The sequence below is a fragment of the Heterocephalus glaber genome, unplaced genomic scaffold (genome assembly GCF_053883595.1).
Source record: "Heterocephalus glaber isolate CG9 unplaced genomic scaffold, H.glaber_assembly_v1.0 deba00001687, whole genome shotgun sequence".
In the NCBI taxonomy this organism is placed as follows: Eukaryota; Metazoa; Chordata; class Mammalia; order Rodentia; family Bathyergidae; genus Heterocephalus; species Heterocephalus glaber.
In genome coordinates, this window is record NW_028258412.1 from 15,705,844 (window position 1) to 15,731,795 (window position 25,952).

Consider the following 25,952-nt stretch of genomic DNA (forward strand, 5'->3'; position numbering starts at 1 on the left):
CCCTGTGTAAGGCACCAGAGGCTGTGCATAGGAGAGTTTCTCCAAAATGAGCAAAGTGCATTTATGAAATAGACTTGCCCAGCCTGGGCAGGGTATCTCCACATTGTATCCAGCTAGATAACATCACCCCTGGGAATGCTGGTCGAGGGCTGGTTTTCTCCTGAGTCAATGAGGGACATATGGGGCAAAAACATCCCTGATTCTCAGCCACAGGTCTTACCTCCAAGCTGAGCCACCTGTGAGTGAATGGTTTGGAGGTGAATGGAGCCTCCATTCTGTACCTGAGTAGTCCTCAGATACAATCCCCCAGCAGGGGACAATCTGATCATGTCACCTGGCCACATTGTCTGGATTTGGGTTGTGTCCTTAGAGTTGGGATGTTTTGTGAATTCTTGCAACTTCGGGATTTGTTGTTATTGTTGTTAGGATCAAGTCTGAAGCAGCCTTGTATCTGGCTGGTATGAGGGTCATTCACCCAGCAGCCAGTAGAGACCACAGTGTGAGTCACCAGCTGAATCACCTCGGTATCTGCCACCGAGTCGGTACAGGTGGCCTGGCATTTCCACTGACAGGACACTCCCATTGCCATCTCTAGCACTGTCCACTTCCATGGCTCTGGAAGGGGGTAAATGAACAAAAGACCCTTTGACACCCCAAAGGGTGGTGGGCCTGGATGCTTTCTTCCAGCCATTCCCTTGAGACACGGATGACAGTGTATTTTCCCTGAAATTATTTGTAATGTTTTTATAAACCAAGGAGAAGAAAGAGCCATTTTAAGGGAAAACTGTCCACAAAAGCACCATAGCTCTTCTTGTCCCTATAAGAATTTGCTGGCATCTTCAGAAAAGAGAACTGACTAACCAGGAGGTAATTCCCTTAGCTCCTTCATTCCCTGGGCCAAGGGGAGATCCTTGCCATTTTGCTGTGCTAGCCTGCCGGTGAATCCCAGTCTGTTCCATGACAGGTCACATTAGGGCCCTGGCTCTCATTGGGAGCTGCACTAAGGGGTCCTTAGGGGAAAGGTACTTTAACACAGCAGTCAATAGTGTGGGCTCCGGAGCCAGGCTGCTTGGACTCAAATTCCAGCCCTACCATTTAGAACCTGCATGATGTTATATGAAAGACTAAACATCGGGAGCTTAGCAGAGTGATGGTCTCATTAAAGATCTCAACAAATGCAACTTGCCTTATTATTAGATAAACCCAATAATACATAACAAATTACTGTGGGTGCCATGTTTGCATTTCTCATCATTGCTGCTAAGTAAGAAAAGCCTAGACAGAACTGTGGACAACAAGAGGAAATCCCCCTGAACTTTGGCATTGGAAGTGTGAACCAAATTAAACTTGGAAAAGGTAATTTGGTACCAAATTGTTGACACCAACAACATCACTTCTAGGAATTTATATGTAGTAATACTTTCACCACGGCACAGGGATCTGAGTGTAAGCACTTCATTGCAACAGTGAAAACTTGAAATCAACTCAAGTGCCCTGCAAGAGGGGATTGGCTGAGTGCACTAATGTGGCTGTGTAACCCTGTGTTCTGCAAGCATTGAAAGAACACGGTGCTCGTGTAGATTTCCTGACATGAAAGGAAATCCATAATGTGTTTTAAGCGGAAAAACAGGTGATTTGAAGATCAATTGGTATAATAACATTCTATCTATTTTAAAATATACTGTATGTGTTTATAAGTGTGTGTACACATATGTGTATACCCATGAAAAGTCTGTAAGAAATCCACAGGAGCTCTTCTGAGAAGGTGGCTTTTATCATATGCCTTTCTATAATGTAAATAACAAAGAGCAGGCATTAGTTTTAGAACTGAGTAATAATAATAATACAGTACAACGTCGAAACAGAAAACAAGATAGGATCTTCCTCTGTCTTAGGCAGTTTGGGCAAAATTCCCTTAGGGTGACAAGTACCTGGTTTGCTGTCACAGACTTGATTCTGAGCCTGTGCTGGTGGGAAATAGAGCTTTGGATATGGTTCTCTGCCAGATGTTGCATTTTCTAAATGCTGTTTAGACTGAAGTCTAGACATAACAATGTCCCTAACAATGATTCATCAGGAATATTCTTGTCCAGAAGGGATTGGGAGGTAAACAACCATTTGCCTCACCTGGTAACCTCAGGAACGAGCTGTTTGTTAGAAAATCAGGTGTGACATTGCAGGCCTGGTAGAGTTTTGATCGTGCCCAACCTGTTGGGTTAACCTCCTTCTTCTCTTCCCTTCCCCAAGCCCCTGGGTCCATGTGGACATGGCCCAGTGTAAGGTGGAGTCGAGCATGCTGTGTGGACAGACACACCTCCAGCTTTGTCCTTTTCTAAGGCCTTGAGCAGGCACTGAATCTGTTTAGGCCTCAGTTTCTCATCTGTAAAATGGGACTAATAATTCAGAGCTGTTGTGGCATGCATCATGGCAAGATGCTTGAAGAGATTTGTAGAGGATTGTTTTGGGGGCTTCTGAGACCAGAGTATTTGTACCTTCTTTTTGGGGGCCATCAAGTGCCATCTTGATACACAAGTACACACACACACACACACACACACATACACACACAGCACTCTAGGAAATGACAAATTCTAGTGCCTCCAAGGGAGAAAACAGGAAGCAGAATCTGCCTTTGGTGGAGACAGCAGGATTTCCAAGACCTCACTTGGGCTGGGCCACTGGGGTTCAGGGAGTGCTTCCTCCCTCTCCTTCCCATCACTGTTCTGAGCCCCTTCTACATGCATCACTATGTGATCATGTTCACTTATTCACTTCACTTGCTTACTGTCTGTCTCCTCCATCTATATAACAGCTCCACAAGACCAGGCAGTGTCTGGTTCATTCATATCACATCACCTAACAGCAAAGGACTAATGAAATGTTTTTGAATGAATGGATGAATGAATAGCTTGAGTTCCATGTACTGTCCAAGGCTGCAGTTTTATTTCTTCACATTGCCATCTTAGCCCTTATACTATACTCATCCACTCTTTGCATTCATGGGTATTTATTGAGTATCTATTATGTACTAGAGACTGTACGAGGCACTAGTCATGGAGCAGTGAACTAACCAGACATGGCCCTGTACTGGTTTCCTATGACACTGTAAAGAAATGACCACAAACTTAATGACTTAAAATAACACAAATTTATTATCTTATGTTCTGGAAGTTAGAAGTCCAAAATAGTTTTCCCTGGGATAAAACTCAAGGTGCCAACAGGGTTGACTGGTTAGGGAAGTTCTTGGGGAGAATCTGTGTCCATTTTTCCCAGTTCACAGGGGTTCCCCACATTCCTTTGTGTGTGGCCCCATTCCAACTCTGCCTCCATCATCACATTCTTGTGAGTCTCTCTCTCTTCCTGACTCCCACCTTCTGGTCTCCCTCATGAGGTCTTCGGTAATGACAATGGGCTCACACACGCGATCCCGGAAAACCTCCCAATTGCAAGATCCTTAACTTAATGACATTTGTAAAGGAGCTTTTGTTACATAGGATAATGTATGCAATTTCCAGGGGCCAAGACATAGCCGTCTTTGGGGCTGGGATGAGGAGTGTGATTCTGCCCACAGCGGTCCCCATTCTCAGGGGATTCATCACTCGGTGAGAGAGACAAGTGTGAATTGAGTGAATATATATGTGCAAGTAGGATTATAAAGTGTGGTAAGGTTTGCGAGCAGAAAGAGATTGGGATGGGCAAATTCAGGAAGGGACCATGTGCAGGTTGAAGGTCAGAGACGGCTGTGTTCTGAAAGTGAGGCGTAGGGCAGTGGCCCTCCTGCATGAAGGAGCTGAAGAATGTCCCCTGCAGCCCAGATGTCACAAACAAGGAGAAATGGCACCAAGCAAGGTTAGAAGGAGCAGATATTCAGATTTTACTTAAGACTCAATGAGATGCATTCAAAGGGGTGTGGAGGAGGATGGCTTGATCCTTCTTCCTTCTAGAAGACCACTCTGACTGCTCTTCTGGGTGGTTTGGGGTATGAGGGAGACTCAGGTAGGGAAGCTCCTCCAGTGTGGCCCACTTGTCCCTCCAGCCCCATCTGCAGCTCCCACACCCCAGCTCCTCCTGGATGGCAGAAAGCCAGGAGCCATTTGGCTCTCCTGAGCTGTTCTCTGGGCTCCCCGGCTGCTCCTTGGAGCCACTTCTGGCTGGCGGTTTGTTTGTTTTTTTCTGAAATCAAACACAAATACTTTTTTATTTATGGGATATCATTTTATACCAATTCCATTAAAAACTATAACCAGTATGCTGTACTTGTTAGGTGACATAACAGTATTTCAGTTAAGCTGGGAGTCACAGGACTTGCACACTTTCATGAATGTAATGCAAATACTGACGACATGAAGCATTCACAGTTATAGGTTAGCTGCTGTTCATTTAACAGTAACCCCCAATAAAAATTATTTTATGAAAAAAGAGCAACCCACATTTTGGTCTCATTTACAGATACCCAACATTTTAGTTGGTCAATGAATTCTATACATTTATTATACAACTTTATGAAAGAATAAAGGTTAAGGCTTACAGAAGTATCTTAGTAGTTGTAAGAATAAAAACTGAGGGCACAAACTAACTTTTAAAGCCTTCTGTATAAATTTCAAAAGCACTGTCAGAATGGGGACCGAGAGGCAACAGAAATCTGTTGTTAAACCAGAATCTAGAAGTCTGTTTTGTTAGATTCATGAAAACTTAATTCAAAGTTCATGCTTCAAAAAAAGGGCACGTAACATTACAGTGTTTATGGCAAATCAAACAATGAAATTTCTGACCTAAAAAGTAGTACTCCCTAACAACAGAGCCTTGCAAAACAGACTTCAAAACACAAGGCAAGAGAGAAAGGATGCAGACTCAGGTACTAAAGAAAAACCAGAAGAAGGCACTCTAATTTATTAGATATTAGCTTACACAAATCAGTGCTTGATGAATTGTTCAATATTGTGTAACTTAGGCAAATTTTCAAGAAAAAGTGTCTTATTACTTTCTCTTAAAAATACATAAAATGAAGAAAACCAAGGGTAAGTACATGGTGACCAGCAGTTACAGAGGCTTATTTTTCAGCGTAATTTAGATTTATTTTCTAAATATTCAAGATTATCCCACTGAAATACTTACTTTCATATCATATATCATAAAGTTGGTTTTACTTGGGTTTTCTCTTATCAAAATGTTCACTGTGGATGAAATGTACCATTTCCCCCTTCTTACAATCCTTTTATTTTAGGATTAACTGTGCTTAGTATTTTAAAAATTCTCCAGAGTCTAACGTTTAAAAGAATTTCATCTATGATTTATATTTGCTTTCAGGAAAACAGAAGTTATCAAATTTAAGACCTGTTGCCTTTAAAGTGTGATTTTTAAACATTTCACTGGGGTATATTTCAAAATAATTCAACTCTCCATAGATCCAAACCTGCAAATGGCCAATCCCCATTATGATAACATGAATCAGACCACCTTTCGACATGACAGTCTCAATAGCTGTTGTATTCCACTGACATTTCCTTTTCAGATATTAATTTATGCAAACTGATATAAACTTCTAAGGTTAAAAGTGAGACTAAAGGGCCGGGGATTTAGCTCAGTGGTTTTGCCGCCTGCTGCACAAGCACAAGGACCCGAGTTCAATCCCTGGTACCAAGAAAGAAAGAAAGAGAGAAAGAAAGGAAGGAAGGGGAAGGAAGGAAGGAAGGAAAAGAAAGAAAGAAAGAAAGAAAGAAAGAAAGAAAGAAAGGAAAGAAAGAAAGAAAGAAAGAAAGAAAGAAAGAAAAAGAAAGAAAGAAAGAAAGAAAGAAAGAAAAGAAGGAAGGAAGGAAGGAAGGAAGACAGGCTATCACTCTTCTGTACAAATGATTCTGGTAACAATAATTGGCCCCTCCCAGAAAAGGTCCTAGAGTGTGATTAAGGGTTAGCTCCATGCTGGTGGTTTCCTGTCCACTGCCTGCAATGAACACGTTACCAGGGAAAGCCTAGCATGAAATCAACAAGGAAAACAAAACAAAACCCTTCTCACTTACAGTTTCTTTTCCAAAAAACTAGGAAATTAGACATCATGAAATCTAACTAAAAAAAATTCGAACTAAAAGTGCTCTGCAGTTATAAATTGCCAGGAAGCCAGTAGATTTTCATGGAAGCAGCAAAATAAACTTTACTCAGCATGGCATAAAGAGCATCAGCAGACCAAACACTGGCTGGAGAAATGTAAAAGGGCAAAAAAGAAAAAAGAAAGTTTATTTGAATTTAAACCCCAATTTTTAAAAAGGTGCAATTTCAATTTGTTCATTTGTACTTATATTCAAGCTACTACAGTTTTAACATTAAAAACAAAAAACTATCTTGCATGGTGAAAATCATTTGTGGCATGTTACATGTCTGCATGGTCAATAATTACAACTTTCATTATTTTAAAACACTAATATTATTAAGTAAAACAAATGATATTTGGCATGAGCCATTGAAAAGTTATCACTCCTACCTCCTCTTCCAGAAATTGGCCTCTTAAATAGTAAGGTTAATTCTGGCAACATTTGGTTATGGTAACAGTTATTTTGTCTTGTTTTCTGAAATGCTACATTTGAGACCAAATAAAATATAACTGGTTCATTTGAAAAAAGGGACTAGAAATATGCCACAAAATTATTTTTACATACATTTTTGCAGAAATAATCTCTAGGTGAAGCTTTTTATACACATATACAAAATTTAAACAGCAATATACACATAATCACAGTGAGGACACTGACAAATTCACCAACCTGTAGTGTAAATACAAACTGGAAAGCAGCCTTCCAAGAGAACAATGCTACACAGCAAGCAGAGCTGGCCCATTCAACAGCAAACACCAAAACATCCCTGCAAAAGGGAGACAGTGCAAGAAAAGCAGCATGCACTTTGATACAAACAGCAATTTATGGCTAATGGGTGACATAACTGTGGTAACAGTGACTCTCACGCTGCTATGCATATAGTCCTAGGACATCTGTTTGTCTTTATACCATTCCACAAACTCATCCAACAAGACTGGCTATGCTCCATCTTCATCGTAGTTGCTGAGGTCAAGGTTAATTGTTCTGCTGAATTCAAGTACATTGCACCACTGGTCCTTGTTAATTACTCTATATTTTGATTGCTCTAAGAATTGGTGAAAAACTGGAAAAAGGGGCCAGATTTTTCCTAATAACAGTCCCAACATGCACTTGGCAGTGTTTATGTCTAGGCTGCACTGGTCCTTTTCTCGTGCAAAGTCAAATGCGTATCTATAAATAAGCTTAAAGTTTGTAGAATCATTTAATAATGATCTCAAGCAATCCAAAGAATTTCTGAGTTTTTCTGTTGTATCACATTGTAAAGAAGTCATTCCTGTTAGCCATTCTTGTAGAGTAAAATAACCCATGTTTTGGGCGTCCAATTTCCAAGCTAGGACAGGCATAACTACATTTTCAGGTTCTACACCAATGTCTTCACAAAATTTCTCCATTCCTTCAGGACCCACAACATCCTCAGTACCTGCATATTCATGGAACCACTCTAAGCACCGCTTACTTGAGAAGGCCTCTTCTTCAGTCTTAATTCTAGTTGAATCGCATTTTCGATACATGCTATTATGTCTACTCTTCTTGGCAGATAAGTCATCTCCAGAGGCAGGTCTTCTCTTCTTCCTTGGGGGCATCACTTTACTAAAGCAGTCTGAAGAACTGCAAGACCGCAGGCTTCCTGTTTGGTGATTGTCTTGGCCAACGTTTTCTGTTAGATTTAGCTTATTAAGGGTGTGGTAGAGCTTATGAATATTTGCCAGTGTTGAGAGATGAGAGTTCAGCTGAAAGTCTGTGCAGGAGGCTGTACCATGCTCCTTCCGAGGTGATGATGATCCTTACAGGCTTACATCTTCTATGAAAATATCTCCACCTCTGGCTGGCGGTTATTGAATTCAGAGACAACAGGTCTCCCAGCGACGTCTTTCCTCGTCTACTGGCCACTTGTCTCTTTGACGTCATCAGGACTGAGCTGTCCTGTGCCACACAGAAGGTCGACTGCCAGGTGTCCCTTGTCTGCTCCTGTTCTCCAGAACACCACTTCCTCTCACAGCCCAGCCCATCCTCCTTAAAAGAGTTCAACCTCCAGCTCTCTTCTGCACACTCAGAATCAATCCCTCAACCTCTCCTGATCTGAAAGGGGAAGAGAGCAGCTAAGCTTCCAGAGAACCCTGAGTAGTTTTCCTTTTTTTAAAGTTTAGCCTCTGTTGACCAAACAGCTGCATACAGTGAGAAATCTAGGTTATGTAATAGTTACAAAAAGTTCCCCAGAGTCATGGAATTTGCTTTTCTTTGGGAGCTCAGCCCTGAGACCTTGAATAAGTCATTTCCCACTCTGGACACCCCATTCTCCAGAATCCAAATGTATCCACCTGGACTCCAGCTATCTGAGATAACCTGGAAATGAACAAAACAAAAGTTTTCACTGTTTTGTTTATGATTTTAAAAGGTGATTCATTCAACCAATGTTTGTCACACACCTACGAGCTCAGGGAGCTTGGGATCCTGAGATATTGGGAATTGCTCTCTGTCCTGAAGGAACTTGTAAATAAATTTTGCCCTTTCAGGGAGTACTGCATTTGCTTCCCCAAAACAAATGATTTAGCACTTGAGGGTATTGGATTGTGTCTTAACTATAAATCATCCATGTCTATTAGTTAAGAGAGGATACAAAGAGTTTGTTTATTCATGGCAGCTAATACATTCATCCCTCAGGACCCTGGGCTTCCAAGATCTTCATGAATACTAAAATCCATGGATGCTCAAGTCTTTTATATAAATAGCTCAGTATTTGCATAGAACCTACATATATGCTACCATACACTTTAAATCATCTGTGGATGATTTATGACACTCAATATAGTACAAGTTCTATGTAAATTCTATGTAAAAATTCTATACTGTATTATTTAGGGAAAATGGCAACAAAAATGTCTGTACATGTTCAGTGCAGTTGCAAATTTTTTCAACTATTTTCTCTTTTTTATTTTCATATAACTGACAAAATCATATATATACATTATATTTTGAAATATATATACATTGTAAATTGATCATTAGAATCAAGTTGGCTCACACACCTATAGCAATTCAATTCCTTTTTTTTTTTTCAGTACTAGGGATTGAACCCAGGGCCTTTGCACTGAGCTATATCCCTATCCCTTTTTAAATTGTTTTATTTACAGATAGGGTCTCTCTAAGTCACTAAATTGCCCAGGCAGAGCTCAAACTTGCAGTTCTCCTGCCTTACCACCTCCCCACCCCCCAGTGCTGGTTTAACAGATGTGTGTCACCATGCCCAGCTTCCTTATAGTAATTCTTAATTTTGGTCCTGGGTTGGTTGAATCTGTGGACATAGAACCTGTGAATGCAACAAGATGACTGTACTTATTTAGGTCCACTCCACACTCTATGTGATGATGATCCCAGCCCTGTTGGAAGGGATATGCTTGCCGTGTTTTGCACATGGACACTGAGACATGGACAGATTTGCTTTGAAGGAACCAGAAGGAAAGGAAGGAGTCCATCCTCTAGGTCAGCTTCTGGACTCTAGGCTCAGACCACTGTGCTAAGACTACATGAGCCAAATCCTGGGTATAGCTTGTCCCCGAATGCAATAAAATGGTTTCTGGAAGTGGACTGAGAAATTCAGATTCATACCCTTGCCTGCTTTATTCAGGGAATTTGCAGCTCTGTGCGACCTTCCGCCTACTCTAGGCACTGTACCCCAGTGGAGTAAGTAGTCAATTAGAATCCTTCAAAGTGTCCACACTCCCTGACCTTTACTGAGTGGAACAGAAGAAAATTGAAATGTCAGAGAATCAGCAATAAAGTCCAGGAAATTTCTTTTATATAATTGTTTTCCTAAATACAAAAATTAATTCATGCTTATGGTAGGCAGAATAATGTTCCCATTCCAAAGGAAAACAAAAAGTCCATGTCCTAATCCTGAATCCCTAAATCTGATATCTTATATGACAAAAGTGCATTTGCAGATGTGATTAAGTCACAGATCTTGAGATGGACAGATTATCCTGGATTATCCTGGTGGCCCTAAATGTAATCACAGTGTTATTATAGGAGGATGGCAAGGTCAGAGTGTTATTATAGGAGGTGGCAGGTGATGTCAGAGCGGAAGCAGAGATTGGACTCATGACGTTATAAGCCAGGAAATGTGATTGGATCAAGCAGCTTTAAAGATGAGGGACAGATTCTCCAGGGGACCCAGAAAATAGCAGATGCCTTAATTTTAAGGCCTTTAAGACTCGTTTCAGACTGTTGACCTCTAGACTGTAGGAAGATGTATTTGTGTTATTCTAAGCCATTAGGTTTGTAGTAATTTATTACAGCAGCAAAAAAAAAAAAAGGAAAAAAAGAAAATGAATGGAATCCTCAATGCAGAAAATTTGAAAAGCTCAAGAAAACATAATATCTCTCTCTCTCTCTCTCTCTCTCTCTCTCTCTCTCTCTCTCTCTCTTTCTCTCTCTGTGTGTGTGTGTGTGTGTGTGTGTGTGTGTGTGTGTGTGTGTGTGTAGGAGAGAGAGGGAACTCAGGATGACTTGCAGTGTCAGAGTGGTCTGATTTTAGGAAGTGTAAGATATCGAATGAGAGGGTTAGCATGGATGCTTAGAATTCTGATTTCCTTACAATGCTCTTAGTCCCTTGGAATTCAGAGAGTCTACAGAAGCAGGGAAACTCTCAGGGAGGATGGGGAGTGACCATCTGATGGCTGTGGGAGCCCAGCTTTGTACCTGTGGGACGCACTCATTCTGATGTTTCTTTCCTTTACAAGCATCCCACTACTACAAATACAAGCAGCAATTCATCTTCCCAGGTGAGTGACGTGTGAGGTGGGAACAGCCCTTCTGCACAAGCCCTGCTGAGGGTCAGGAGTTGCTAGGATGGGTGGAAGGGAGCATTCGTGGGGTAGACAAGATCAGAGAGGGTAGGAATGGGGTCCCTACACCCCGGGATAATGGCGGGATGTGGAAATGGAGAAGGTAAGTTAGGAGGTCCTGAGGGCACCATGGCATCCAAGGAGACCCCGAGCATAGTAGAAAGGCTGAGAGAAAGGCAAGGTGGGCCAGGGAGAGGTAGAGGCTAGAGGCATAGGGCAGGAGAGAGGTGGTCAGAGGAGCTCAAGTTGGGAACTGTGAAGATGTGAAACCAAGCGGTCTCAGCACCCAAAGGGAGCTCAGGAGTGAGGAGGACTCAGAGAGGAGCAACAGACACTCCAGGCCAGGTGCTTAGGAGCTCTGGCAGCTTCCAGTCAACGGAGGCCTCTGTCCAGGATGTTATCTAGGACTTTGGCCCATCTCAGCTGATGAAGGGAGGCAGGGGATTAGCCCACCCTGGGACCCATGATTGGCAAAGCATCAGTAGCTACCATGTGTCACAGGAATCAGGCACAAATCCAAAGGTAGTTGTGGATTCCATGTTTGGTTTCTGACTGTCCCATCTCTGGCTTTCAGATGTGGTGCCAGTGCCAGAGACGCCGACCCGGGCGCCCCAGGTCATCCTGCATCCGGTGACCTCGAATCCAATGTAAGTGAGGCAGAAACCTCTTTCCCCTGCCCTAAGCTTTTGGCCTTGGGTCTCCTTAGGTCCTCTGCCTTCTTTCTTCCTCTTCCTGGAATGATGGAAGGGGTGTGCAGAGGGACACAGTGGAGAGAGAAGGAGCCTAGCAGCCCAGGCTGAGACCAGTGACAAGAGAAGTGATGCTGACCCACAGGCACCAGCTTGGCCTTGTATCTCAGGTCCTGTGCCACAAGCATGATGCCCAGGGGCCAGACAACTTCCATAGCACCCCTAGACTCCCTCCGTATGATTAGAAAGAAAGCTTTCCCTAGGCTCTAGATGAACCCTAATGAAAGGCCATTTAATCTTCATCACAGTCCCCCTTTAAAAAATGTAACTTAGATTAATAGCAGGGATCAGCAGACTTTTAGCCCATGAATCAAATCCAACCTGTTGTCTGTTTCTAGAAATAAAGTTTTATTGGCACACAGCCATGCTCATTTGTTTACAATATTATCTATGGGCTGCTTTCTCCGTACAGCAGCAGAGCTGAGGAGTTGTTATGAAACCATATAGCTCACAAAGCTGAAAACATTGACTCTGGCCTTTGCAGAAACAGCTTGCTGATCTCAGGTTTATACCACTATAAATATAACCTAAGCTAATTTGGGGAGAATTGGAATATTCTGGAAAATAACCACTGACAATCCCACCATGGTTGAATTTATAGGTCCTTTTTCTAGTCATAACTTACAGCATTGTGACCCACAATAAATGCAATCATTATCCTGCTTTGCTATCTTTAATGCTATGATATCACATTTTTTTTATTATTCCAGGCTCTTCACAGACATTTTTAATGACTGTAAATTGTCCTATCAGTGTAAAGTAATTTCCCTAACTAGCACCCTAACGCTGGATTTCACATTGCTTCATATTTCACCGTGGCGAACAACACCACAATGAACATCTTTGTGTGTAGCAGCCTCAGGATGCAGACCCTCTCTGCAGGTGGCCCACTGTTTGTGCAGCCCAAGGGAAATCACCTTCTTTTATTTGTTTGGTTGTGAGTGAGGTCTGGGCTGTGCTAGGACTTGACCAGTTAATGGACTCCCATCTTTGCCTACCTGGTTTTCCTTTTGGCTCCCCTAAGTGCTCCATCATCTGTGACCCACAGTAGGATTTTGTTAAGGACCCAAATGGTACATCTCTGAAATTAAAGGAGCAGCAGTTCACCAGGGGATATTGTACTGATGTGTAGCTCCAGATTAGTTCTCTGCTTTGCATAAATCAGCGCCACAGTTTGTGCAAGGTGAACTCCGGGCTATTAACTGACAGTCATGAAGTGCCAGCAAAACACAGAGTCAGTAGCTGCCTGCAATCTGCTTAAATTTGCGTGGAGTGAGGAGAACTAACTCACTGCAGAGGGAAATAATTGAGTAGCCCTGGCGGCGGAAGTGATGACACCTTGGTGCAGAAGGAGGAGGGCTGCTGTTCTGTTGCTGGGCATGGGAGGTGGGGGACTCTGGCTGCTCTGTCCCACCTAGGACATCCTCATGCAGTTTCACTCTACCTTCCCAGGCTGTACCATCACTACGGGGTTAATATGCACCTTTGTGACGATGCTTCTTTCCATTTCTGTCAAATGCCAGGATCCCCTCCAGGAAGTGGGTTGACTATCATCTACAGGGTCAGCAGCTTGCTGGAGTCCTAGGGTCAGGTTAGGGGCGCCTCCTCCCACCCAGTGAGGAGGTGGGAAGGGGGAATCTGCTAAGATTGGAGAGCTAGGAAAGAGCCTTATATTCATCAGGACTCTTTTTCCCACTGGTTCCAGCTCTTTTGTGCCTTCAGTAGCCCTGCTGCTCTCTCCCTTCTGAACTCCAGAAACATACAATCCAGTCTGCAAAGATGGTCCCAAAATACACCCCTGATGCATACGGTGCCAGGCGTCCCCATCAATCTATGTACTTGACATTCCCCTCATATTTGTATCACCCCCACCCAGGGAAGATTTTCTTACTTCCACACCCAGTTAAAAAAATCAGCATAGGGCCGGGGATTTAGCTCAGTGGTTCCACCGCCTGCCTCGAAAGCAGAAGGACCTGAGTTCAATTCCCGGTACCAAAAAAAAAAAAGAAAAATCAGCATACAGCACTTCACAAGATCCCCAGGAGGTCCACCTGACTTACATGCACAGGACAACCCAGGCATCCCATAATGTTCATGCAGTGCTCGAGTGTAGACACACACACACACACACACACACATACACACCCCTTTCAGTCCAGCCTAGTCTCCTTATTTTCATTTCACACATCCTGATTCCATGTGATTGGCAAAGTTCAACTTAAGCACTGCGAACTTCAAACACATCCAGCAATTCTCTCTCCTTGGAATCCCCACCAGCTCTATTTATTCAATTCATACCTAACTTTTAGCCTGTGTCACATTTAGCCTCTCTGCATGATATGGTATCCACACACTTGCTTTAGTTCTTTCAGTAGTAATAGAATGTTCCTTAAAGGCAGGAGCCATACCTATTTTAATTCTGTATCGCTCTAACGACTGAATACCATTCTTGACACAGAATTCTAGTTGAATGAATGAATGAATGAGCAAGCAGATAGACAAATGAATACTTAAGATCCCTCCAAAAAATTTTGAATCTGAGTGAACTTCAGAAATCAGACCCATTATTCCCCAGTGAACACTTAGTCCTCTGAGGAATCTTCTGCACATGGCATTTAGACCAATTTATAAAGAAGCTGCTACACTATTTCAAACTAAAGCAATACAGAAAAAACAAGTCCTGAGCATCTCTGAAATCTATTTAAAATAATAACATCCTTGTGTGCCTCTTTGTGTAGTCCTAAGCATTATTTTAGACCCAAGTGTTGAAATACGAGATGTAGGCTTGTTGGCAAGGACGTCTCATTTTGGGATTCTTCATATGAGGCTAAACTCAATACATGGACCTGCCTTTTCACCTCAGGGTCACATTTCTTTTTCTTTCTTTAAAGCTTGGAAGGAAATCCATTACTTCAAATTGAAGTGGAGCCAACCTCGGAGGTGAGAATTGAAGAGCAAGCAGCGAAGCAGCTTTTTCCAGGGGCTGCTAAAGTCTTGGCAAAGCCCACTCAAGTCTTTGATGACGCAGAGAGCTGGGGGTGGGGTGTGAGGGGTGCGCTGGCCCTTTGATGGATGTTCTGACTCCAGGACAATTAACACCCAGTGCCCCTCCCTGCGCTGAGCCTAATGGGCCATTATATGTTGTGCATCACGGAAAAGCCAGTTGTGCGGAAGTTGGCAAAGGATTTGCATTCTTAGTTGAAAAATTAACTCCAGGCAGGGTGACTAGCAAGGGGGATATGCCCCGCTGCCTTCAAAATAATATATGGGAGAAGGTGGGGGCCTCAGGATTTGGGAATGTTCTTGGGCTCCTTCCCACCTGCCCAAGCCACTGAGTGAATAAATGAAATGTCCCAGGTGAGAACCATGGAGTCCCAACCTCTTGGCTCTGCCAGCATGTCCTAAGCTGAAAGGAATAGGGCAGGGTTTCCAGGGAAATGCATGTCCCTTCTGGGAGAATTGTAATCCTTGGGAAATGACCCTGGGAGAAGCCACGTTTTCTGGATTGATTCTCCCGAGTGTGACATGAAAGGCAGCTTACCCAGGGAATTTTGGGTCAGGAAAACCTGTATCCAGTTAAGAGGTGACCTGCTCAGGTCATCTTTTGAGGTCCTAGGGCCTCTGGGAATCCTCCTGGATTGAGCACCCACTGATCCCACATTCCAGCAAAAGAATCCAAGGGGCACATCAGCCCCAGGAGCCCCCAGACACCAAGCCAGGCAGGTGGTACCCAGATTGTAGTGATGCGCATGTCTCAGTGTGCTCCAGTCACACAGGTGTGCATAGTAATACAGATGCAGATTCCTGGTCCTGGAGTGCTGATATTTTCACTTGGTACATCTGAACGAGAACCAGGAATTTGTATTTTCTCAGGTATCTCAACTGATGCTGGATGCAGGTGGTCAGACAGCTCTTTATTTGATTTAAAACTTTGTACCACCCCCACCCCAGAGCAGATTTTCTTATTTCCACTTCATAATGAAGAAAGGAAGCTTCAGAGAGTGGAGAATCTCAAAGTCACAGAGGCCAAAAGCCAGCTCACTCACTCTGAGTGTTAAGCACATTCTACGAGCAGCTCATTCTCACAGCTCCTACTTTGCTCCCTGTTATAAGAGCCATGGGCCTTTGGTCTGTAGCTTTGACCTCTCCCAACTTCTGAATCATCAATTCCAGATCCTCTGCAGGAAGCAAAAGACATCCATATTGCTGGTTGTCATGCATTATATGAAGACCCGTATTTTAGCCTGTCGCCCCTATAACATGCATATTAACGGTCAGACAAGTCAAAACACATGGTATTTGGCATTGGATAGTGGGAGTCTAGGGAACTGAACCTGAGTCTCCCCTCTGCTTGGCTGTATCTCCTAGGACAAGACACTTCTCAAGGTGACCAATATCCCTGCTTTCCCAGAACTGCTAATTCCTAAAAGTTCCAGCAAAATGGAATGGGTAGTCTTCTTAGCATTTCTCATCTCTGAGCCTCAGTTTCCCCCCTTAGCACAAAAGAGTTGGACTCTCATGATCTCCTTTTCAGGCCGTTCATTGCAGTATGATTCTAGACCAAAGCCATAAAGGGAAACAGCTATATGTCTGCCCCGCCATGAATGCTGACAGAAATGCAGAGGTATTCGGAGCCTTCACAATGTACATGGCTCCCAGCAGGACCTTGAGGGAGGGTGGGCAGTGGTAGTGGTGGCTCTGACTTCTGCTCCCATCTGGCCACAGAATGAAGAGGGCCACGATGAAGCCGAGGAGTCAGAGGATGACTTCGAGGAGATGAATCTGTCCCTCCTCTCAGCCCGGAGCTTCCCCCGAAAGGCGAGCCAGACCAGTATCTTCCTTCAGGAGTGGGACATCCCCTTCGAGCAGCTGGAGATTGGCGAGCTCATCGGAAAGGGCCGCTTTGGGCAGGTGTACCACGGCCGCTGGCATGGGGAGGTGGCCATCCGGCTGATTGACATTGAGAGGGACAACGAGGACCAGCTGAAGGCCTTCAAGCGGGAGGTGATGGCCTACAGGCAGACACGGCACGAGAATGTGGTGCTTTTCATGGGCGCCTGCATGAGCCCACCCCACCTGGCCATCATCACCAGGTCAGTGCCCCAGCTCCCCACCCAGGCTTCGCCAAGCTCGGCCGCTGGCATAGTTGAGAAACACAGTCCAGGTTAATCAGTCATTCTGGCTAAAAGAGTGCCTCCAGGTCTACCACTTGCAGGTCACTTGCAATCATTTCTGTCTCCAGAAAATGCTTTTAATGCTAAACTCTTTTGCAAAGCAGCGTCCTGGAGAGAACATGAATACAGAGTCAGAAAAATTGGGTCTATTTCCCGCTCTGCTCTGTTTTTATATAAAGACAGCCCTGAGACTCGCTTTTTTCATATATAAAACGAGTGGATCACACTAAACCAGGGGTCACAATTTTTCCAGTGCAGGGTGATAGTAAATACTTTCAGCTTTGCGGACCAGGTGGTTACTGTAGCAGCCATTCAGCTCTGGCACTGTCCTGTGAAAGCAGCCACAGACAATATGTGGATGGATTTGCACAGCTGTGTTTCAATAAAGCTTTATTTACAAAACCAGGTGGTGGGCTGGGTTTAGCCCATGGGCCATAGTTTGCTGAAACTCAGAGATTCTACTGAGCCATCATTGTGGCTTTTGGTGACATTGCAAAATTCATTTATAATCTTTACCTTAATTGTTCTGAATATCCAGAATCCATGGTCTCTGGATGCACAGGAGGGGACAGTTAGTAGAGAACTAACATGAAGAGAATCTCTGATGACAGTGACTTTACTGGACTTGCTCTTTCTAATCTCACCCAGTGAGATTAAAAGAAGATTTGGTTTCATTTGAACAGTTGTGAAACAATATTTTGGTGTGTTTTTAAATGCTGGTGTTTGCTGTCTTACTATATTAGAATTGGCCACAACAGTGAGGTTCTTGGTGTGGCCTGGTATGCCATAGGAGCTCTCCTCTTCCCATATTCGGATCAAGCAATAAAGATCCCAGATGCCTAAGTCCCACATCTTTGGCAAGTGTCCCAGCAGGAGCTGCGGGCTCGGAGAAGAGTTGGTCTTAGCTCTATTCCCTTGTGAAGCAAAACCTCCTAAGTCAGTTTATAAGACCTTGCTAATCATTATCATCTGTCAGCATTAATTATGCAGCTGGTGGTTGCCTGGAGCCGGTGTGTTGAATGGCAAGTGCTTGTGAAGGATTGGAGATGCAGGTGTAGACCTTCAGCTCTGCTTAAACTGGGTGAATACGGTTGAACTTCAGTTCTCCCAAGATAGAAGTGACTCTCAATTCAGGGACTGAGCTCTTCTGATTAGGCAGGGTGAGCTTGGCAAGCTTGTGCTCAGTAATAACAAAATATCCCCCAAACTTGGTGGCTTACCTCGATCCTATAGATGGTTCTTCTAGCCTGAACCATGCTCTCATAGGAGGTTGTCATTAGCTTGCAGGTGCAAGGGGACCTGGTCAGTCTTGGACACCCTTGCTCACTTGTTTGGTTCCTAGACCATCAACTGGGGTGACTTGATTCTGTTCCACATGGCCTTTATCTCTAAGGGCCTCGTTTGGGCTAATTCCCATGGTGGTCTCAAGTTCCCAAGTTTTGCAAGAGGTCAAGGTCTATTGCACAGGTGTTTTTTATACCTCACCATGTGACACATTGGCTAATATTCATTGGCCAAAGCAACACGTGTGGCCCACTGGATTCAGGGTATGGAGAAACCATTTCTACCTGTGAATGGAAGGATCTGTAGTGTCCTATTACGAAGACATGGATGCTGAGAGAGGGGCAGTCGGGGGTCGTTTTTAGCTCCCTTTCCTCTTCTTATCCAGTTGGTAGCATCTCCTCTTAGCAGGAGGTCAGGAGCCCTTCACTCGGGACGCACAAGTCTGGTGGGAAGGTGGTCTTTTCCCCACCCCTGGACTCCTTCCCACCACTCTGCTCTCAGGCTGTTACCCCCAACTCTCTCTTTGGTCAGCTTCTCACCTTCTAGTCTACTAAGCCTACTCTTTTTTCCACTCTCAGATTAGAAATCTGAAATCCATTGTCTCCTCTGCTTCCTGGCCTTTCAAAGGACATTCTGCCTCCCTGTTCTCTGACTTTTTCCGAGCTACCATGCCACCTTTTCCCGGAAACTTCCCCCAGGCTGCCTCATTGGCAGTGGATGGCCCAGTTAGCAGCCACCCTTGAAAATCGAGTGGTCATTAGGAACATGTGTGGCTCAGCCCGAAAGCCAGCTGCATTTGCAGCCCTCTTCTATTATGTCCAAACTGAGCTCCCTCCCTGCTCGCCACATCCACCTACAGATTTCACAGAGCCCGGCCTCTTCCTGGCACCGTCATAAAGACTCTGCAGCTTTGGGACATGTAATTGGTCTCTGAAGTGTTTTGGTATTTTGTGTGAGAATGCCAGATGAGCCCCAAAGAAGTGGCGTTTATTCCCTGTTATTGCGTTGGTATATATTTATCCTGGGGAGGGGTCTCTGAGCAATTCTCCCATTCAGTACCATCCACTTGTTGACCATCCAGCTTTCTTATCTGAACATTGGATTTGAATCCAACTATTTGAGTAATTTGATTAATCACTTGCACTCGCATGATTGACTGGCAGAAGTTGATGATTGGATGCTAGCCAACCAACTGGAACAATTTTTGGACCCTGGTTTTATTTTACAGGGAGCATAAGACCAGATAATTACCTAGCATACTCTGGATAAATTCACAATGGCATATTGAGCCAATTACTTAGTAATTATCATCGAAGTTAACAAGTATTTCTAAGATTAGCATCCTTGTAATGCAATATGTATGGCTCTCAGGGAATGAGTAATAACCAACTAGTTACCCAATTGGTATATCCACAAATACAATTATCGTGGGGACGGCTAAATTATTTCACGATTGGGTCATTATGGAATTATTGCAAAGCTATCGACAGTCTGCATAATTGCTCACGTTAAAAGCTTCAAATGGAATTTGAAAGCCAGTAATGCAAGAGTTGAATCAGTCTCTCGCCCTTCCGCCCAGCTGCCCGATTTCCTGGGCCTCTGTTTCTGCATCTGTAAAATGAGCAGGTGGAAGGATATTTGTTGCAGGATTTTGTTCCAACTCTAACCAAATTCTTGGGTTCTCTGAGAAGAGGCTTCCCAGACGACAGTTCCTCTGCCCTTCTGCACCCAGCCACCAGGGGAACGGGGGTGTTAAAATGCAGGTCCCCAGAAGCTACCAGCCCCCCATTCCTAACAAATTACCCCAATGTGGTGGCCTAAAACAGACTTTTATTCTCAAAAAGTTCTCAAGTCTGAGTGGATCTCACTGGACAAAAATCAAGACAGGCCTGCAGCCCTTTCCAGAGGCTGTAGAAGACACTCCATTCGTTCCCTTTCCCAGAGTCCAGAGCTACGTTCCTTGCACTCTGCAACTTTTGACCTCTCCCTCCATTTCAAAGCTAGCAGCAAAGCATCTTGATTCCATGCTTACATCGCCTTCCTCTTCTGCGGTCAAGTCCCCTCTACTTCCTTCTTGTAAGCAGAGTCATGAGTACGTTTAAGGTTCACCTGGATGATCCAGGATAATCCCCCATCTCAGAACGTTTAGCTTAATCCCACCTGCAGCCCCTTCCTGCCATCTGAGGTAGCACTTAGGGTTTCCAGGGAATAGAGCCTGGATATCTTTGGGGGCATCCTTCAGCTCTCACGCCACTGTAGACCAAATAAATCCAGTCCATCTACAGGTGGAAACTTTTGCTTATCCTGGTACTGGGGACTGAACCCAGGACCTTCCAACAACTGAGCTTCACCCCCAGTCTTTTATTATTTGTTATTTTGAGACAGGGTCTTGCTAAGTTGCCCTGGCTGGATCTGAATTTATGATCCTCCTCCCTCAGCCTCCTAGTGTGCTAAGATACAGCCGGCTAAAGGTGGAGCCTTTTAAACCAGGTCCAGCCATTGTTACCACCTAGTGGGTGAGAAGCTTCTTTCTTCCTAGAAAGGTTTTTAACAAAGGTCACAGTGCCTTTGTTAGCTTCTGCTCCAACCTCTGGAAAAGAGGATTGAAACTTTAGGGTTTGATAGAGACTGAATCCTTCACATAGCTCCTTTTCTTGAAGCCAGAGGTGACCTGGCTGATCCTCTTTGCTAAACTTATTTCCCTTCCCAAAAGGTGGGACAAGCACACAACCCTCAAAAGTAAACCAGAAAAGCAGCCAATTCCACCAGCCTTCAGCAAGCACCTTGCTTCAAGGCAACCTCAGTGATTATCTCCTGTTGATCACTGTACCCATTTTACAGAGGGAACCCTGAGGTCAAAGAGGCCAAGGAAACCCTTGTCCAGGCCATAGGACAAATAAGTGGCAGGACCTGGAAGTGAGCAAAGGTACCAGTGAATGGTATCCTTGCATGGTCCTTCTTTGCCTGAGCCAGGACAAAGGGGATGGGCTTCAGCTAGGAGCAGTTCTGGGTCAGGAGAGCTGTCCAGCTCTGGTCATATCAGAATCACCAAGAGGACTTGTTACTGGCAATGTCCAGGGCCCCTCTTGCTGCAGTTAGCTTGGGCCTTTTTTTCTAGAAAGAGCCAAAAGTTTTCATGCACATCAGTTTGAGAACCACTGGGGTTTTAGAATTGACTTTCATTATTGGAGCTTTGATTCTCCATATTTATGTGCTTCTGTAAATTCCTGTGGAGCCAGGATGGCTCCTCTTCCATCCACACCCCAAATGACCCATCGAGTCAGATTCATCCCAGGGATGCAAGGATGGTTCAACATATGCAAATCAATAAATGTAATACACTGTATTAATAGAGTCAAGGACAAAAACCATATGATCATCTCAATAGATGCAGAAAAAGCATTCAACAAAATCCAACACCCATTCAGGATAAAAACCCTACAGAAAATTGGAATAGATGGTCTTTACTCAATCTTATAAAAACTATCTATGAAAAACCAATAGCCAACATCATACCAGTCAAAAAGTGAAATCAGGGCTGGGGATTTAGCTCAGTGGTTCCGCCACCTGCCTCGCAAGTACAAGGTCCCGAGTTCGATCCCTGGTACCCAAAAAAATCCCCCCAAAAACTGAAATTTTTCATGCTAAAATCAGAATGAGACAAGGATGTCCATTATCACCACTCCTGTTCAATATAGTTCTGGAAACATTAGCCACAGCAATTAGACAAGAGAAAGAAAGAAAAGGAATAAAGATAGGAAAGGAAGAACTTATACTGTTGTTATTTGCTGATGACATGATACTCTACATAGAAGACCCCAAAAACTCTGCCAAAAGACTTCTAGGCTTAATTGACAGATTCAGTAGAGTAGCTGGATACAAGGTCAACACTAAAAAATCAACAGCCTTCTTATACACAAATAGCAGACTCACTGAAAGAGAAATTAGGGAAACAATTCCTTTCACAATAGCATCTAAAAAAATGAAACATCTAGGAATCAATCTAACAAAGAAAGTAAAAGACCTCTACCTCAAAAACTACAGTACTCTGAAAAAAGAGATTGAAGAGGATATAAGAAAATGGAAAGACGTCCCTTGCTCCTGGGTAGAAAGAACCAATATAGTGAAAATAGCCATGCTTCCAAAACTGCTATATGGATTCAATGCAATCCTGATTGAAGTCTCAACAGTATATTTCACAGAACTAGAGGAAACAATCAAAATTTCATTTGGAACCAGAAGAGACCTAGACTAGCAAAAGCAATTCTAGGCAACAGAGACATGGCAGGGGGTAACACAATCCCCAACTTTAAACTATACTACAGAGCTGCTGTGATAAAAACAGCATGGCACTGGCAAAGAAACAGATGTCTGGCAAAGGAACAGACCTGAGGATCAGTGGGATAGATTAGAAGATGCAGAAACAACTGCAGACATACTCAGCCACCTCATCTTTGACAAAGGAGGCTACCACCCTAACTGGAGGAAATTCTCTTTTTTTTTCATTCCCATCCTCTTTCCCACACCCCTGTCCAAGAAAAATGCTCCTGCCCTCTCTTTCCCTAAGAATGATTCATTCATGAATATTAGCAACTCGTGGAATTCCTACACAGAGCTCACTCTCCCAGGAACATCCCCCAGCCCCGCTCCCACCATCATTTCCTGGAATTGGACGATGGCTCAGCCTGTGACTCTTGGAATGTGGTCCTGACCGACCCCATCGGGGCACCTGTTAGAAATGCAGGCTCTGCCCCCACCCGGCCTCCTCTGCTGCTCCCACCTCTGGGCTGTGTCCTGCAATCTATTTTAAGAAGCCCCCAGGGGACTCTGGAATACATTCAAGGGTGAGACCCACTGCTTTACAGAAACCTGGTTGTCCCCTAAGTGAGGGGATTTTTCTACTGCCCAGAGCTTCCAACAGGTCATGGAAACCTGCTCCTATCAGGTGGCCCTTAGAGGCGAACTGATGGGTCTGAAATGGGTGAGGGGCTAGAATGTCCCCTCGTTCCCACCGGCAGGGGCCCTAAGGCCACTCCTAGCTTCAGTGCCAAAGTGGGTTTGTTCAGATGCTTTCAACACACATTCATCAGGCTCTGGCTAAGGGCCAGGCTGCATCATAGCTGCTCAGGACACAGTGTCTGTGGCTTATACCAGGCCTTTACATTCCAGTGGCAGAGATGGCCAATCACAAGCTAAGCAAATAAGATAATGAAAATGGTGTGATGTGTACTGTGAAGGCCACAAACAAGGTGATCAACACATCAGAGTGACAGGAGGGTTCCTCTGAAGAGGACTCAGAGGAGGCTTCTTAGAGGAAGTGACATCTGCACTAAGAGCTGCTGAGGAGGAGGAGATGGCCACACAGAGTCTAGAAAGGCCCGTCCAGGCAGGGCTATGGCAGATGCAAAGGCCCTGAGGCAAGAGTGAGATGGGTATATTGAGGGCCAGAAGAAAGCAAGTGAACAAGGAGAAGAGGGTGGTGAGGAAAGGGCTCCAGGGGCCAGATGATTGCAGGGCATCCAAGATGCTGGGAAAGAAGGTAGAGTTGATCCTAATGCACTGGGAAGCCAGAGCAAGTTCCTTAATAGCAGCCACCTTCACTACTCAGGGAGTTTCCTAATGGCCTGGCTGCAGCCTCTTACACTGAGCTGGTTGGTTCAATGTGTCAAAACAAGTTTTGACACATTTGACACTGCTTCACATTGGTGTGAAGCAGTGAAGGTATTGGTAAATCCAGCCCTAAGGACTCAGGCAGAGGAGAGTGGCAAGGAGTTATTCTGGCTGTCAGTTTGATATTTCCACCTGTGTGGGGCTCCCAGGAAAGACCTTCCTGCCTCAGCCTCCCATGTGCTGGGATTATAAGCATGCATCACTACATCTGGCTATGTAGTTGGTCTTCTGCATTTGGAAACATAGTGAACTTCATCAGGACGCTTTTTCGGGGATGGGGGTAGGAAGGAGCAAGATGTTCTGGGCATCCCATAAACATCTCTTTGTGACAGAAAAGCTCAGGCTATGTGCCCCAGGAAAAAATGAAGAGGGAAGGACAGGATTTCTCCATGCCCTCGGGAAGATTTTTTTAAATATCTCTTTTGGCACATGTCATCAGTCCTGTCGCCCAGTTCCCAGAGTCTGAAGGCATCTTGTCAGTCCTGTGAGGCCAGCTCACCCATATGTGTGCGACATCCAGCCATTACCACCCCCAGGGACACAGTAGTAATGAAATCCCGCAGGGCCTCGTTTGCACAGCATTTTAAATCCAGTAAATATCAGGAGCTGTTTAATAGATTATTTACTTCCAACTCCAAATCTATTCTTGTTTTCCATGCTTTCAAATATAATAGCACTACGCTGCTATATTTGACAGACAAATGGGGGCCCCTGCCTTATGCTAAGATGGTTAACTCCATGCCTCGGTGAAATTTCGACTTGCTTTTTCTATAACTTGGTACTTGTGTCTTTCTGGTTTTTTCCCCCTTTGGGCCAGTTTGATTGTCCTAAATATAACATACAAGAGTTGGAAATGGCAGGTCTGAGCACATAAAGATTCCATCCCCTGTCATCTAGTGGAATCGGCTTCCTTTTATGTTCAAAACGGCTGAATCGCTTTCCCTTTATAAAGCACAGCTGAAAAGATTTTTTGTCTGTGGCTGCCTTTAATTGTGCTGAAATGTAAAAAGCCCCGAGACTTTTGTGAAGGAAGTGCTATAAATGTACCGCATCATAATCATTATTATTATTAGCATCTCATGTACATTTCATATGCCTGTTGGTAAACAATCACATGACCAGCAGTGGACTTGCATGGCTGAGGATCTTGTCACTGGTCACCACCATCTCAAATCTCAAAGATTTTGAATTAGCATATGCAACATCTGTCATCCCTTAAAAAAATATTTTGTATTTTCTTACTCCAGTAATAAGTCATTTGTTATTGAGAATGCAGATCAGCAAAAGGAAAGAAATGAAATTCACCCATAATGTCTTCAGCCAAAGGGAATCACATGAACAATTTGGTGTCTATCTATCCAGGTATTTCCTCCCCTAGAATATATACAAATTCTCACTTTGTGTTGATCAGGGTGATGGTTGTTGGTGTAACAAATAAACCTTAAAAGTATCTGTAGTGTCTAAATACAATACAAGATGATTTCTAGTTCCTCTCATAGTCCCAGGTGGGAGTTTTTGGATAACAGGTACCTTTGCTCCACATGGGGAGGGACCCCAACCCCACTCATTTTTGGGCCCACCATACACTGGGGCCCAGGGCCCTCTCTTTCTAGTTGGGGAAAGAGGAAAGAACATGTTGGGAGAGTCCATGATCCATGCCTACGTGTGACACATACCACTCCACTCATGTGCCACTGGCTGACACTGGGTCTGTTGGCCACGCCCAACTGCAAGGGAGGGTGGGAAATAGGTAACTGTATTCCAGGAGGAAAATGAAGTGGATTTTGCTGAATGGCTAGCAGGTCTGTACCCATACACCTTTATGAACAGATCTCTCATTGACATCTAGTAACCCTGTTCATGATGGAAGGTTGAGTTCATGACCATGAAATACTTGCCTTTTAGGATTTGGGATTCTTGCTGATTTCTTCCTCTTTGCCTGAGTTTCTGCACATATAAAACAGGGATGATGTGTATACTCTTTCAAGATATTGATGTGAATGAGGGATCTCATATGGAAAAGGCTACAGCTCAGTGCTTCAATAACTTATACCTGCTGGTTGCTGTAATAATGATGATATTATAACATCATCAATAATGATAAACATGATAGCAGCAGTTAGGAAAATTAGTACATTTTCTCTC

General features: G+C 44.1%; 1 protein-coding gene and 1 pseudogene across 4 annotated transcripts in view; one reads left to right on the plus strand and one right to left on the minus strand.

Annotated features, from left to right (window-relative positions):
• Ksr2 (kinase suppressor of ras 2) overlaps positions 1-25,952 on the plus strand; it is a 430,849-nt gene that overhangs the window by 351,122 nt on the left and 53,775 nt on the right. For all 4 annotated transcript variants that reach the window (XM_087198278.1, XM_004843700.4, XM_087198277.1 and 1 more), the window contains 4 exons: positions 10,826-10,867; positions 11,505-11,577; positions 14,571-14,619; positions 16,405-16,772. In XM_087198278.1, the coding sequence (XP_087054404.1) occupies positions 10,826-10,867; positions 11,505-11,577; positions 14,571-14,619; positions 16,405-16,772 (532 nt within the window). The remainder of the gene's footprint in view (positions 1-10,825; positions 10,868-11,504; positions 11,578-14,570; positions 14,620-16,404; positions 16,773-25,952) is intronic.
• Positions 6,762-7,828, minus strand: LOC106009277 (DCN1-like protein 4 pseudogene; annotated as a pseudogene).